At 44.3% G+C, this 14435-nt stretch overlaps 1 protein-coding gene across 4 annotated transcripts in view; it reads right to left on the bottom strand.

The window, feature by feature from the left end:
* The window catches only part of ebf1a (EBF transcription factor 1a), a 151417-nt gene that overhangs the window by 25124 nt on the left and 111858 nt on the right, over positions 1-14435 (bottom strand). For all 4 annotated transcript variants that reach the window (XM_039774180.1, XM_039774179.1, XM_039774182.1 and 1 more), the window contains exon 11: positions 611-699. In XM_039774180.1, the coding sequence (XP_039630114.1) occupies positions 611-699 (89 nt within the window). The remainder of the gene's footprint in view (positions 1-610; positions 700-14435) is intronic.

Raw genomic sequence — 14435 nt, 5'->3', positions numbered from 1 at the left:
GTATTTCCATTTTGTAGTCGCTAAAAGGCCCCCCTTAGGCAGAAACAAATATCCAGGAGACTGCAGGTACGGTCCCTGGGTCATTTTGCAGGCTAAAGCCCCCTAATGAACACCCAAACAAGGGCCGCCAGCTGGTTTCCATAATAATGAGTTCTGATGACGCACATTGTTAGGTGGAAGTGCTCCCAGATGGCATGTGAGATCACATATGGCACAGGGAAGCAGAAGGGCAACGTGGCAGGCAGATTGGGCAGCAGAGAGAAGAGACTTCAATCCATTGTTGCCTCATCTTGCAACAGGAACCTATACAGCCAAGCACTGGGAGGGGTGGGGGACTGGGTGGGGACTGGGTGAGGGGACTGTGGGGGGGGGACTGGAGCAGTGAGATCAAAAAGTCTGAATTGTCACACAGAAGAACTCATCTAGGATGGCATACTTAGTGGTACAGGTCACTGAGTCATGAGAAGACATGACATGAAAAGAGCAGCAGTCACCCCAAAGATAGGCACTGCCAGTCTGGAGTGATCTGTACTGAGAGCTTCTGCCAGGCCTCTCCCTAACATCAGCCTGGCACCACATCTCATACTTGCAATGTGAAAATGAGACCAACCTTTGGCAAGCGCTCAGGGTCGCCTGGATGTCTGGGGATGACCTTCTGTAGCCGCTGGAAGCCGTAGTCGATGGTGGGTTCGTTCAAAGCTGAAACAATAGGAAGAAAGGCATTGTGTGGTTATTTCAGAACCCTGGAATGCAACGCAAATGAACTGCCAAGTCTCAGCTTTAAGAAATAGGAGCAGTAAAGTTGACAAATGGACACAGGCAGTCATGTGACCAGGATGCCCACTGCTTTGCCTATTCCAGACCTAAACATATCAGATGTGAATCAAAATGGAGGGTCTTTAGTCAAAGAGTCCATAGTCAACTGAACAACCTAAAACAAGACAGCCTGCAGTCCACCACATGCCACAAAATCTCACTACAGTCTGACCCACAGATTACCTAATGGCAGTCAATGTGCCCTTAGACACAGTGACCTCTTTTAAATGGCCTGGATGGCCGTTCAGCCACAAATTACACACATCATGTCTGCTTGTGGGCATCTCAACACTAAAAAAGCTGACCTGCTGAATCTATAGAGATAAACCAGCTGGACAGACGGTCACTTTCTGACATGTTACTCTCAACACTGTAGTTGCCCACCAATTGGCACATGTCAGCTCAAAAGGACCCTGCATGCACCACCCACCAAAAATGACCACCCAGCAAGTGTCCGCAATCAAGGATCACGTTGACTTACACTGAAGAGCTACTCAGTGTGGACCAACAGCCCAATGAGACCCAGAATGCTAACCAGTGTGGATACAAACCCTGTGTCCACAGTCCACTTTCTTTCTGCACTAATACAGAATGACCAATCATTCACCAGCATGTCACAGAATGTCCAATCTTTCATCAAGAGATCCCACAATTACACTAAATGGCCAGAGTCAATTGATACCCAACAGTCACATTCACTGTCCACCAGCTGATACCATGCCCTGATACAGAATAGGTACTTGTTGAATATACCAGTTCAGTACGTGTTTGACTATTTTCCAAAGAAAAGTAGTCCACTAATACTCTGGGGTCACACAGAAAGACCACTCACTGAAAGCCCCAAGCAACTGCATGAGAAGCTATAGACCAGCCTACAGTTGTACTGAATGTCCACTTACTTGGGGTCCCTCTCTTCACAAACACCCTGTAGTTACATCAAATGACCGCTCCCTTAGTACTCAGAATGTCTACTGATGAGAGTCACAGCCCACTAACACATGGAAACCATTGATCACAATCCTATGTAGTTAGTTAACTAGCACCCTGTGGTCCCAATGAAGGCTCACAGTAAACACTACATTGAGTACTCACTGGCTGAGAGCCTTCAGTTCAAAATCACCCAGTAGTTACATTAAATGTCCACTCAAAGAAAGCCCACAGCCAACGAAAATCTTACAGCTACATTGCAGGACCACTTGCTGACAGCCCTCTGTTCACTAAAACTCTACATTTTCATTGAGTGACTACTTTCCATGAACTCATAGTTGAAAGGTACCATGTTGCTCCATTAAATGTTCACTGGCTAACAGCTCTGTGGTGGGTTGGCACCCTGCCTAGGATTGCTTCCTGCCTTGTGCCCTGTGTTGGCTGGGATTGGCTCCAGCAGACCCCCGTGACCCTGTGTTTGGATTCAGCGGGTTGGAAAATGGATGGATGGATGGAAAATGGATGGATGGATGGCTAACAGCTCATACTGTAGTTCACCTCCACATTAATTGAATGAGCCTGTGGTTGACCAACACCTCCTAATTACCTTGAAAGCCCCCTAACTCAGAAACCACTGTTATCTGGCACTTATCAATAATTACCACTTGCCATGAACTTATAGTTGAGTCACACTCTGCAGTGTCAATGAATGCCCACTGAGTAAAAGCTTACCATTCCAGATGCAGTCACCATGAATGAGCACTCACTGACAGTCCTCACTTCACTGACGCACCGTATTAAATGCCTTCTGAGAACTCGCAGTCCACTAGATAGATAGATAGATAGATAGATAGATAGATAGATAGATAGATAGATAGATACTTTATTAATCCTAAGGGGAAATTCATATCATCCAATACTTGCACTGAATGACCAATGGTCATCAGCCTGTAGTTAACGCCCATTACGCTGAATGCCAATGGCTACTCTGAGTGCCCATGGGCCAAACGCTCTTAGTTCAGTGATAGACAAGTAGTTATTTTTGAATGGTCACTGGACCTGAACCCATAATTGGTTGATACTTTGCAGCTCTAATTAAATGCTCACTAGCTAACAGTCCACAGTGCACATTAGCATCACAACAAATGACCGCTCCGTAAGAGCCCCCCAGTTTATTAACATCCAGCAAGCACTTCTATTAAATGCCCACTGGCTAAGGACCCACAGCCCCATAGTTACATCAAATGACCACTTCTCCAGAGCTCATAGTTGATCGACACAATGCATTTCTATTAAATGTTCATTTCCTGAGAGCCAACAGTCCATCCAGCAGTTCCATTCAATGCATAAGAAGAAACCACAGTCCAGTTACACTCCAAAGTTACATTAAATGACCAACTGTCCTCAAACCATAGCTGACTAATACCCCACAGTTCCATTTAACATTTGCTGGCTGATAGTCCACAGTTCACTCTGCAGTTGCATTCAATGTTCACTAGATGACGACCCACGGTCAACCCTGTTGTTACTATTTTTGACCACACCTTAGAACCCACAATCTGGTGACACCTGAGTTACATCAAATGACTAGTTTTCCTGAGCCTGTAGCTCACCAACACCCTGTAGTTCCATTAAATGTTCAGTAGATGTGAACCCACAGCAGTTCTATTAAATGCCTACTGGCCAAGAACCCACAGTTCAGAGACATCCCATAGTTACTTCAAATGACCACTTTTTCTGAGCCCATAGTTATCCAATAACATGCAGTTCTACCAAATGTTCACTAGATTAGGGTCAACGGTCCACCATGCATTTACACTGAATGACCACCACATATTGTTTTCAGTTTACCAACACCCAGTGGTTCCACGTGACACCCCATAGTTACATCAAATGACCACTTCTCCTAAGTCCGTGGTCGACTGACACTGTGCGGTTCCATTAAGCATGCACGGGTTGTAAATCCACACATGCTGAATGACCACTCCCTAAGAACCTGCCATCCATCGACACCTCATAATTATATCAAACGACCGCCTGTCCTCAGCCTGCATTTGACCAATGCATGTTCAGTGGTTGACAGTCCACAGTTGATTGGACAGTCACTAGCATGCTGGACAGTTGCTGGTGAGCCGAGGCCCTGTTGACAGGCTGCACACGCCGGCGGGCGCTGCCAGCTCATAAATAGGCACTCATGCTAATGCGAGTCATTACGCATTCCTCTGCTGCAGATTGCCCCTAATTTCCAAAGTAACGGTAAAAGGGATTTGAAAGGACGCAATTACACCAATAAACTCTTTAAGTTGTCAACTTTGAAGTGTAAAAGGCTGTCAGTCAGGGGCTCATCAGCCTTGAGTGACATCTACAGGAAAGTTTTCTCGAATGGCTCAGCGGCCTGGGCACCCTAACACTGGCAAGGGGCGAGACTTTGAGGTTGTGTAATCAAGTTACATGTTCATCCCACTGCTTGATTTACGAATGTAAATCCCATGAGATGGTTACTGTTATAAATGGGGTTAGCACCTTTATGACTGGACAGGGACAGTGCCCTTCAGCCCGAGTGATGTCCATTTCTAGACAGTGGGTGACCATTTTTCCTCTCATCTGACATTAATTGCTTTGCAGTGAACTCCTGTTGGGCACTGCCAGTCACCAAAGCAAGGCGCTTTCAGAACTGATGCCTTGATTTTACTGGGTGGCAGAGTGGCTTGGCTGACCCATATAACACGTACTGGACAAGCTTGACCAGACTGCAACCTGTGCCAGCAGGGGGCAGTGCTGAGAAGTTCAATTTGACATGTATTTCACATAAGAAACAATCCAACGGCGACAAGCTAATACACTCCTTTGCCTCCACGGGCACATCTTTAATTTCACACAATGAATGGTTTGTGTGGCAGCAGAGGCGCCATTGTTAATCAGAAGATTGTCGCTTCTGCCCAAGAGAGGAATTTGTTTCTGTGAGTCTCTACGCCAAGTGCTGCGAAGTGATCGACACTTAATATAAACAATTAGAGGGACTTGTTCAAATATCTGAGGCGGCACACGGCTCCAGGGCACTGTACGGTTGACAGAAAAGAAGGCACTCGACTGCCACCAAAGTTAATTGAATTATAGATAAACAAGTCACTCACAAGTGGACTGGCAGCCATGTCTGGCCCTTGTCAGACCCTTTGCAGTTCACCTGCTCTGGCACCTTGCAGGCACCAGATAAGCTATTAGAAATGACCACTACAATGACCACTGGCACTAAGCCAACCTTCCCACTAATGATACTTGGACTGGTGTAGAAAGGAAGTATCATGAGGCAGTAAAAGCAGGGGGAGGATGCAGTGTCGGTCGGGGCACATATTTGGTGCTCTAGGTGGGGTGCTGGATGACCTGTGTGGTGGTGGGGGGGATTCAGTGTCCAGAGCATGTGGCCCTTCAATAATAACACCTCTTTGTGCATATAACATGGACCTTTAAAGAGTGTTTGCACCTTTACTTTAATAAATATAAAATTTAATAAAAGGCACCCAGTGGGTAATGGTGCCCACTCAATTTCATCAAAGTTGGAAAACTGGGGGGTCAGCCTCAGTGTCTGGAAAGCATGCCCCTTAACTTTCAGAAATTGTATCCTTTAGATGATGGAGCCTTAAGCAGCTGCTTTTGTCACCTAATAGATTGACAGGCTCTGAGAGGATGGCATCGTGAAGGGTGGCATTGGAAATGTAAGGAGAATAGACGAGCACTGAAATAAGGCAGGTACCCCATGTGTACAAGGGAGGAGGGTAATGGCAGTTCACAGAGCGTTCTCTGCTGTAATGGAGGTAGAGTGAAGCAAGTCAAGAGATATATTGCAGGATGGGAAGGAGTTACAAATAATAAAACATCAATAGAAGTGCGGGAAAGATGGCAGCTTGGTAAAAGGAAGGATAGCAGAGTGGGCAGTGTCCCATATGGTAGGGGGCGCTGTTCGGTAGAATGGTCCTGAAAGAGGAGAAGAGGAGCAGTAGTGATTACGGCAGCGGCTTTAGACTTGTCATGTAGGAGAAACGGTGTCCCCTAGAGCACACATCCTGTCAGATACAAGTGCCACTGATTTAGTGCACAGCCACACTTGCCTGAGTGTCGTCTATTTCTGCTGTCACTGCAGTGTTAGCAGTCAAAAGACAGAAGACTCCATCATGTGGTGCAAGTTCTCATAATGCCACCCTAAATGCCACCAGACCTTTAGTGCTCTTCATCTTTTACAGTTTTAGGTGGGCCATCATGGGCATCGCCTCCAAACGAATACACTCTGGTACATAAAAAAAAACGCAAAAAAGTAACACAAAAAAATCAAACAAACAAAAAGTACACTCTCACATGCATAAGCAAAAGCAGTGCCACATGTACACACAGATGTAATAAGCTGCACGGCTCCTCTCATGGGCCCACATGTACACAATGCAAAAATTCCAAGTGCACTGCCATCAGCACTCACGCACATGCTCACGTTTTATACGTCTCCTTCTTCATATGTGTACACTCTGAATTCAAACACACAAGTGGTGCACACACTTACACATACACTCAGATTTACATGTCAGAAAATACACACTGAAACGCAACTGCAAAACACACCACGCTAGCCTCACATTTTGCACAAACTCTGTTAAGTGTGCACACCCCTCACACAGAAATGTAAAATATATGTCAGTGTGCGTGTTTGTCCGGTATGCAAGCTTTTACATTTTATTGTTGTACAACATCGCACCACAGTGGATTTAATTTGCCATTTTTGACAATGATCAACAGAAAAACACTCTTTAATTTCAAAGTGAAAACAGATCTAGTGGTCTAAATTAATTACAAATATAAAACACAAATTGATTTCATAAGTGTCCATCCCCTTAAAGTCAGTATTTAGTAGAAGCGCCTTTAACAGCCATGACAGCCTTGAGTGTGTGTGTGTGTATGCACAGGTCTCTGGACGCTGTCATGTTTCCCATTCTTCTTTGCAAAAATGTTTGAGCTCTGTCAAGCTCCATGGGAATTGTGAGTGAAGGGCGTTTTTCAAGTGCAGCCACAAATTCTCAATTGGATTGCTCTGCGGACTCAAACTCGGCCATTTCATGACATTAGCATTACTGTTTTTTATGTCATTCCTGTGTATCTTTGGCTTTATATTTATGGCTGTTGTCTTGCTGGACAACAAATCTCTCAAGGTGTAGGTGTCTTAGAGACTTCATCAGGTTTTCGTCTAGGATTTTCCTGTATTTTGCTGCATTTGTTTTACCATCTACACTCACAAGCCCTCCAGGATTAGCAGAACATACAAAACTGCTTCAGAACGGATGTTTCAGCCTAGTATGTGGTTGTGGTGGACGTGTGTGCATTTGTTCACCCAGTGATGGACTGGCGTCCTGTCCAGTGTTTGTTCCTGCCTTGTGCCGTATACTGGCTGGTATAGGCTCTAGCAGGCCCCTGCGCCCGACGTCTGGACTAAGCAGGTTAGAAAATGACTGACTGATGCTGCCACCACTAAGCTTGGTGAGCATGGTATGCTTTTGATAATGTGCAGTGTTTGGATTACAACAAGCATGGCGTTTAGTCTGCTGGCCAAAAAGCTCAATTTTGGTCACATGAGAATATAGAATCTTCTTTCAGCTGACATCAGAGTTTCCCATGTGCCTTCTGGAAAACATTTAGTTGTTATGTTTGTTTTTTTAACAGTGGCTTTCTTTTTGCCACTATCCCATGAAGCAGCAACCGGCAACGTCTCTCTAATCACTTCTGCTGTAGCTTGTGACTCCTTCAGAGCCATCAGACATCTCTGGGTGACGTCCCCCACTAGTCTTATTTTTGCTCAATCACTCAAGGCTGTTCTAGGCTGATTTACACCGGTGCCTCACTCTTTCTATTTCTTAATGATTGATTCAACTGAACTCCAAAGGATATTCAGTGACTTGGATTATTTCTTGTCAACATCCATCTTATGCTTTTCTGTCACATTGTCACCAAATTCTTTGGAGTGTTCTTTAGTCTTTATTGTGTAGGTTAGTCCACCATACTGACTTACTATAAGCTGGACCTTCCAGATAATGGCCATTTAAATTACAAGCAACTGAAACTCCTTGGTTTGCATGATCTCCTGATGTCTGTGTGGGTTTCCTCCTTGTGCTCCGGTCTCCCCCGCAGTCCAAAGACATGCAGGTTAGGTGAACTGGTGATACTAAATTGGCCCTAGTGTGTGGTAGGGGCAGAAGAGTGTGTGTGTGTGTTTGTGAGTGTGTGTTTGTTCACCCTGTGATGGACTGTCATCCTGTCCAGGGTTTGTTCCTGCCTTGTGTCCTATGCTGGCTAAGATGGGCTCCAGCAGACCCCCACACCTCTCATCTGGACTAAGCAGGTTGGAAAATGACTGACTGACTGAAACTCCATTCAACTAACGTGATTGTGTGAATTATATTGGCTGCCCCAGTGATGCTTTAGGTAAGAGGTGTGAATACTTACATGATCAATTATTTTGTGTTTTATATTTGTAATTAATTTAGACCATTTTGCACAGATTTGTTTTAACTTTGATATTAAAGAGTTTTTTCCTGTGGATCAATGTCAAAAAAGTCAGATTACAGTAAATCCACCATGAGTCCATGTTGTGTAACAATGAAATGTGAAAAATTCAAAGGGGTGAGCACTGCTTATAGGCACTGTACTAAAAATGGCATCACACATGCACACACACATATACACATATTTTTATTCTTCATTACATGACATAACAAGCTATTCACACATCTGCTTTACTCAATTAAGAAACACAGTGGGCCACAGCTTTTTGGTACAAGGTGGAAGAGAGCCCTGGACAGAGTGCCAGGGTGCACACTCACAGACCCAAACTCAGCTAATTTACAATGGAAAATGAATTTAATGTTCAGGGATCAAGAAGGAAATCCAGGGTGCCTTGAGGGAAACCCACCTAGCCTTGAGGAGAATGTGCAAACTCTGCACAGACAATGGCCAGCTGTGGCATTTAAATGCAGATTCCATGAGATGGTAGTACCATATACTGTGCCACCCCCTTCATAACGTCATTAACCTGCTGCCTGTGCCTCACGTTTCCCCTGTACACATATGCACAACGCGCACAAACACCAGTCTGTTAGACCCTCTGCTGGCTACTTGATAATTTCACAGTTGATTTGCTGGTACACGGCCATGTCTCCCTCCTTCTTCCCTTTGAATTTTTAAGGCCCATAGTGTGCCAGCCTGTACTTAACTGTGCAGCTGCAGGGAGACATATATTATAGGTGCATTTAAACACTCTTTTCTGTTATTTATCCATTTTATTTGTACCTAATTTCATTGTAACATTCACGTATCCATCCACCCATCTGAGCCTGCGTCAGTTAATTCAGGGTCATACCGAGCCAGAGGCTGTCCAGGCACACATTTATTTCTCAGTTTCTTGATGTGGCACCTGGTGTTACTGCTATACTTCCAAGCTGTTCCCCTGCCCATAGAAAAAATCATCAGAGATACTGGGAGCCTTGGAATCAACGAATGGAAAGATTCATGACTTCAGATTTGATGACCATGCACAGACCCTACCGTAGGGTGTCTGGGAGCGGGTTGAAGGCTAGGTGGCTGAAGTCTCCAGGACTCTGACTGTGTCTGACTTTGTCTGTCATATCTGACTGTGGGGAACTGCCATCATAGAGGTTTATTTTTTTACAGGTGTGCAGCTAACTGGAGTTTCTGTTACCCCACCACTCCCCCCTCCCATTGTCAACTGGCCACAAACCAGTAATTAATGGACAGATACTGTTGGCTTCCATTTATGTTAATCATCTACTTTGTTTTCTGTGTGTTTGAACACATTGGTGTCTTTATGTACACTAATTCTGTATTTAGTAATCTGTAAAAAGTTTACTTGAATTGTATATTTGCATTTATATTTACATTTTACTTGAGAACTTGACACAGCAAAAGCGCTACACTAAATAAAGAGAACTGAATTTATTTGGATTGCAGCCTTTATTTGACCACCTTGTCCTGTGAAGGATGCATGAGAAAATTTAAAGAAAGAAAATCTGACTTAACATCACCATACAACACGATACACATGAAGTCTAAAGTGTGTGCACACATGTGTTGGACCCTGTTGGCCTGAATTTCAGCGATACTTCAACATATACTGCACTTACACATCAAATGTGGCACTTGGTGCCACTGTCCACCTGCCAAGTTGTTTTGCCTGTCTAAGGTAAAGTCATCTCTGATGGAGGATCACAGGAATCATCAGGTAGAGGGGTTCTTTCCTCTGATTGGTTGGCCCAGCACTGACTCAGCTGTGGAATGGCCAATAGGGGGAGGCAGCTTGATGGCCGAGGACTCCAGGACTCTGAACAAATCCAAATCGTATTATGGGATATCATCCACTGTTGAATTCTGCTCTGTACTTGTAAGATTTCTATTGTACTATTATATTGTATTGATGGTTACTTGTGTTCTGTTCTTTGTATTGTATTGTACAGTATTGACCCCACTTTTTATTGACACCCACTGCACGCCCAACCTAGGGGTCTCTTTTTGAACTGCCTTTCCCAAGGTTTCTTACATTTTTTCCCTACTAAGGTTTTATTTGACTTTTTCCTAGTCTTCTTAGAGAGTCAAGGCTTGGGGGGCTGTCAAGAGGCAGGGCCTATTAAAGCCCATTGCGGCACTTCTTGTGTGATTTTGCGCTGTATAAAAATACACTGTATTGTATTGTATTGTACTAAAATGCAGAGACACTCCATCACCACCCGCACTCTCACATTGTCTTAATAAGAATGACACTGAAGCGCACAACACACCACAATACACGTGGATCAACACACTTGTGCTTGCCAGAGGGCACAAGCAAGCAAGCAAGCCAACACATACACACATTCTCTTGCACACTTGTTGTGAATGCCTCACATACATACATGCACACGTGAACACAGTCCTTCAGGACCCAGCATGAGGCTGCTTCATCAAGGTGACCCACTCTGGATGCCCTCAGTGCCAGCTGTGCCCACTGCATTTTCCAGTGTTAGGATCTGTTAAGCATTATGGCTGCCATTGATTTTCTGCCTCATGGCCGTGAGGGCCATTCTGTGCATGATAAGCAGGTGCAGGGAGGAGACTTCACACAGCAGCAGGAAGTGCCTGCCTTACCTTCCTCCGGAAAAAAAAAACACAGAGGCCCCCCTTCTTTGGCCGGCTGCACTGTACCCAACACACTTAGCACATCAAAATACCTCATGCGTGCCGTAGCAGCCCACTGCACATATCCACTTGCACAATGAAAAACAAACACACAAAGCCAGCTGCACATTACTATACAAGGCTACCTCAGAATACATCATTGGGTCCCCACTGCTGTGCACTCTCATACACCACCCATGTACACAGCTAAACATACAACTGCATGAGCACTAATTCAAGGTGCGGTGGGCAGTGGCACCACTTTCTTCATCCAGTGTCCTTGGATCAAAAGCCCTGCTAGATGTTGTCCATATGGAATTTGCATATTTTACTCTTACATTCAGAGGCATGCATGCTGGGTAAATTACCCTTTCCCAATGATGAACTTGGGCCAGTTCTGCTAGGATAAGCTCTAGCTCTCCATGAGCCGAAACCTGATTATGAAGGTCTGAGAATGTCATGTTATGAGCATTACTTCACTTTACCTTCACAAGCAGACCAGATCACACACGCGAATGCTCAGTATGATACACGCACATGTATATCTACAACAACAACAACAACATTTATTTATATAGCACATTTTCATACAAACAGTAGCTCAAAGTGCTTTACATATTAAAGAATAGAAAAATGAAAGACACAATTTATAAAATAAAATAAATCAACATTAACATCGAATAAGAGTAAGGTTCAATGGCCGGGGGGACAGAAAAAACAAAAAAACTCCAGACGGCTGTGTATACCCAGTTACACACAATGGCGTTCACAGTAGCACACTTAAAACACTACATTGCACTTCAGAATGTACAACTGGAGAATAGTGTTTTGGTACACAGCAGTACAAAGCTATTGACCTACACAGCTGCATGGCGCCAGCACACCACCACACAATAATATACAGGGTGGTCCAGATCTAATTATGCAGATCCAGAAGGTCTGGATGACTTTGATTTATGCTGGGACGTTTCCAGTTTGGCGCAAAGATGATTCTTCACGTCGTCAGTTCGCACACTTCTCGATGGTCCGGGATTTTTCAGGTGATTTTCTATGTAATAAACTTAATAAGTTATAGCGTAATGAAAATTGCATTATTAGATCTGGACCACCCTATACACTTACTTGTTTGCCAAAATACACATTTGGATATACTATATTTGCACAAAGCTTTACAATTGTAAACACACACTTATGGAGCACGACTACATGCACTTATGTAGTTACCTACTGTGATTCTGGAAAGCTCAAAGCAGGTTTGAAAAAGAATAGATGGATGGATACCAGCATGGATATACTGTACATTAACCCATATCTGTACACGATAATGCACACAACTGCAGTACATGCCTGAACACACTATGCAGGTCAGCACGCCACCAGCACACCACCTGACAAACTGTATATCAGCTTCAATGCCAGGAAACATACTCATTTGTACATCAGAATAGAGATTTATTTGGATGACGAACATAGCAAAGCTATACCTATGAATCACCAAACAACTGCATGCACCTAATTTGGAATACTGGAATCATAATAGTATACCACTGTACAAACATACACCTTATCTGGAAGGTCCAGTATGGTGGGCTAACCAACAAAGTATCACAAGTATGCTGGCATACCACTATACAAATATATACATTCACCACAGGATACCACAAGCATATTGGTATATACCACAACACAAATGTATACTGCCACTTTAGAATACCAGAACTGAGCCACTACACAAATATATAAACCCACTACAGAATGTCGTATGTATATCACTAAACAAATGTATACCTCCATTATGGAATATCACAAGCACACTGGTATACCACTACATAAATGTATATGCCACTCTGGAATACCACGTGCCTCCCAGTCCACAAATGTATGTATTATCCTGAGATGCACATTTGCACACGAATACCTGAATTTAGACAGGACAAATGAATAGAGTCACCTTTGAATGCTGTTAATCAAACATATTAAAGCAAAACACACAGCTGGACTCCTGCTCAGGCACAAGTCCAAGAGGGCACTAAGCACACGATGGTGTAGAGAAGGCCACCCGCTAACCACCACCCCCCAAGACTCTCCCCAATACGCTAAAAGGCACCCCCTACAGAATACAAAGCAGAAGTGAAATCAGTTAGCAACGCTTGGGCTCAGTGAGGAACTCACTTCACCTTTTATCAAAAATGGAACTGGTAAACCACAGCTGCTATTTCTGGGCGCTCCGATTTATTATTTTAACTGTCTTATTCTTGTCTTTTCTCCTGGGTGTCTATTTGGGAAACTTAAGTGAAGAATGTGGTTAGAGGGCCTCCCCTGGTTCCCCATTAATGGCTTGGCAAGGCGGCTGTCAATTCCCGCAGTTGGCACGAGTCATTTCACTGGCCACAGATTGCTGGTGGCCGAGGTCAGAGAGGGGCAAAAGAAAGGAGGAGCACCCACATTCAGTCTTTCCTAAATAAAATAAAAATACACAGTTGAGACGGGGGACTGGAGAAGAAACAGAAGACTTTCAAGGCTTTGGCAGACTCACACGGATCAATGCTCATGGATATTTCATGCGGCTGAAATCCTCAGGGGCCACATATTTGAGAATAATGACCAGTAGGAGAGGCACAGAGTTAAGCATAAGGGAAGACTGAACTGAAGAACACCAGCTTTCGATTTTCAGCTCTGCTCTAAACACCCGGCCAATGAAGCCTAGGTGAAGCAGGAACTGTGCCGACCCTCCAAAAGCACCAATGCCCTGTGCCCTCTTTGGGCATCTTCCTGAATAATGGCTTTGGTGACCACCTGGTCAACATTTGGCAGTATTCCACTTCTGCTTCTGCCCTTGACTGTAAGCTTTCTGAGGAGTTTCACTCAAGACAGGTAGGCAGCCATGAGTGTGCAGCATCTCTCTCACTCACACTCCAACTAATGCCCGCTGCCATCTCTGTTATTTTGTAACGCATCAACAGCTACAGCATCAGGGCTCAAAACCAAAGAAAAAGAATAGCCCACACACTGCTGGCACTATCCCTCTCTCTCTCTCTCAGACACAATTATGTGCCAGCGGCTAAATGTGGCGTCCATCGTGGGGCTCATTGATTTATTTATTTCATTTTCCCCATCACACTAAGTTCTCAGTAATGGCTCTTTTAATTATTCAGTTGCTGATACATGCATGGCAGAGCTCAGCACTTCCTACTCAGGGTCCCTTGCAGCTTTCAGGCGTTGGGCAGGCCAGTCCACCTGGCATTCAGGAGCCCTTACAGTGTTTCCTTCTGCTGGGCAGCACCCAACAATTCCATTCTCTTAACCGTAAAGTAGGCACTGGGCAAAAAAAACAGATGCCAAGGTGTTTTAAATTCTTCATTCAGCTGAAAAGATAAACTCTCTACCTTAGCTTGATTGGCAGACCCAAATACCCGCTCATGAGATGCCTCTCAACCAAAAAGATTTTATTTGGGGTCAAAAAGGAAATCAAACTAATTTGAGTCACTCAT

The sequence above is a fragment of the Polypterus senegalus genome, chromosome 13 (assembly GCF_016835505.1).
Source record: "Polypterus senegalus isolate Bchr_013 chromosome 13, ASM1683550v1, whole genome shotgun sequence".
Lineage (NCBI taxonomy): Eukaryota > Metazoa > Chordata > Cladistia > Polypteriformes > Polypteridae > Polypterus > Polypterus senegalus.
The sequence above is the reverse complement of the archived record's forward strand: the minus strand, read 5'-3'. Positions and strand labels throughout refer to the sequence as shown.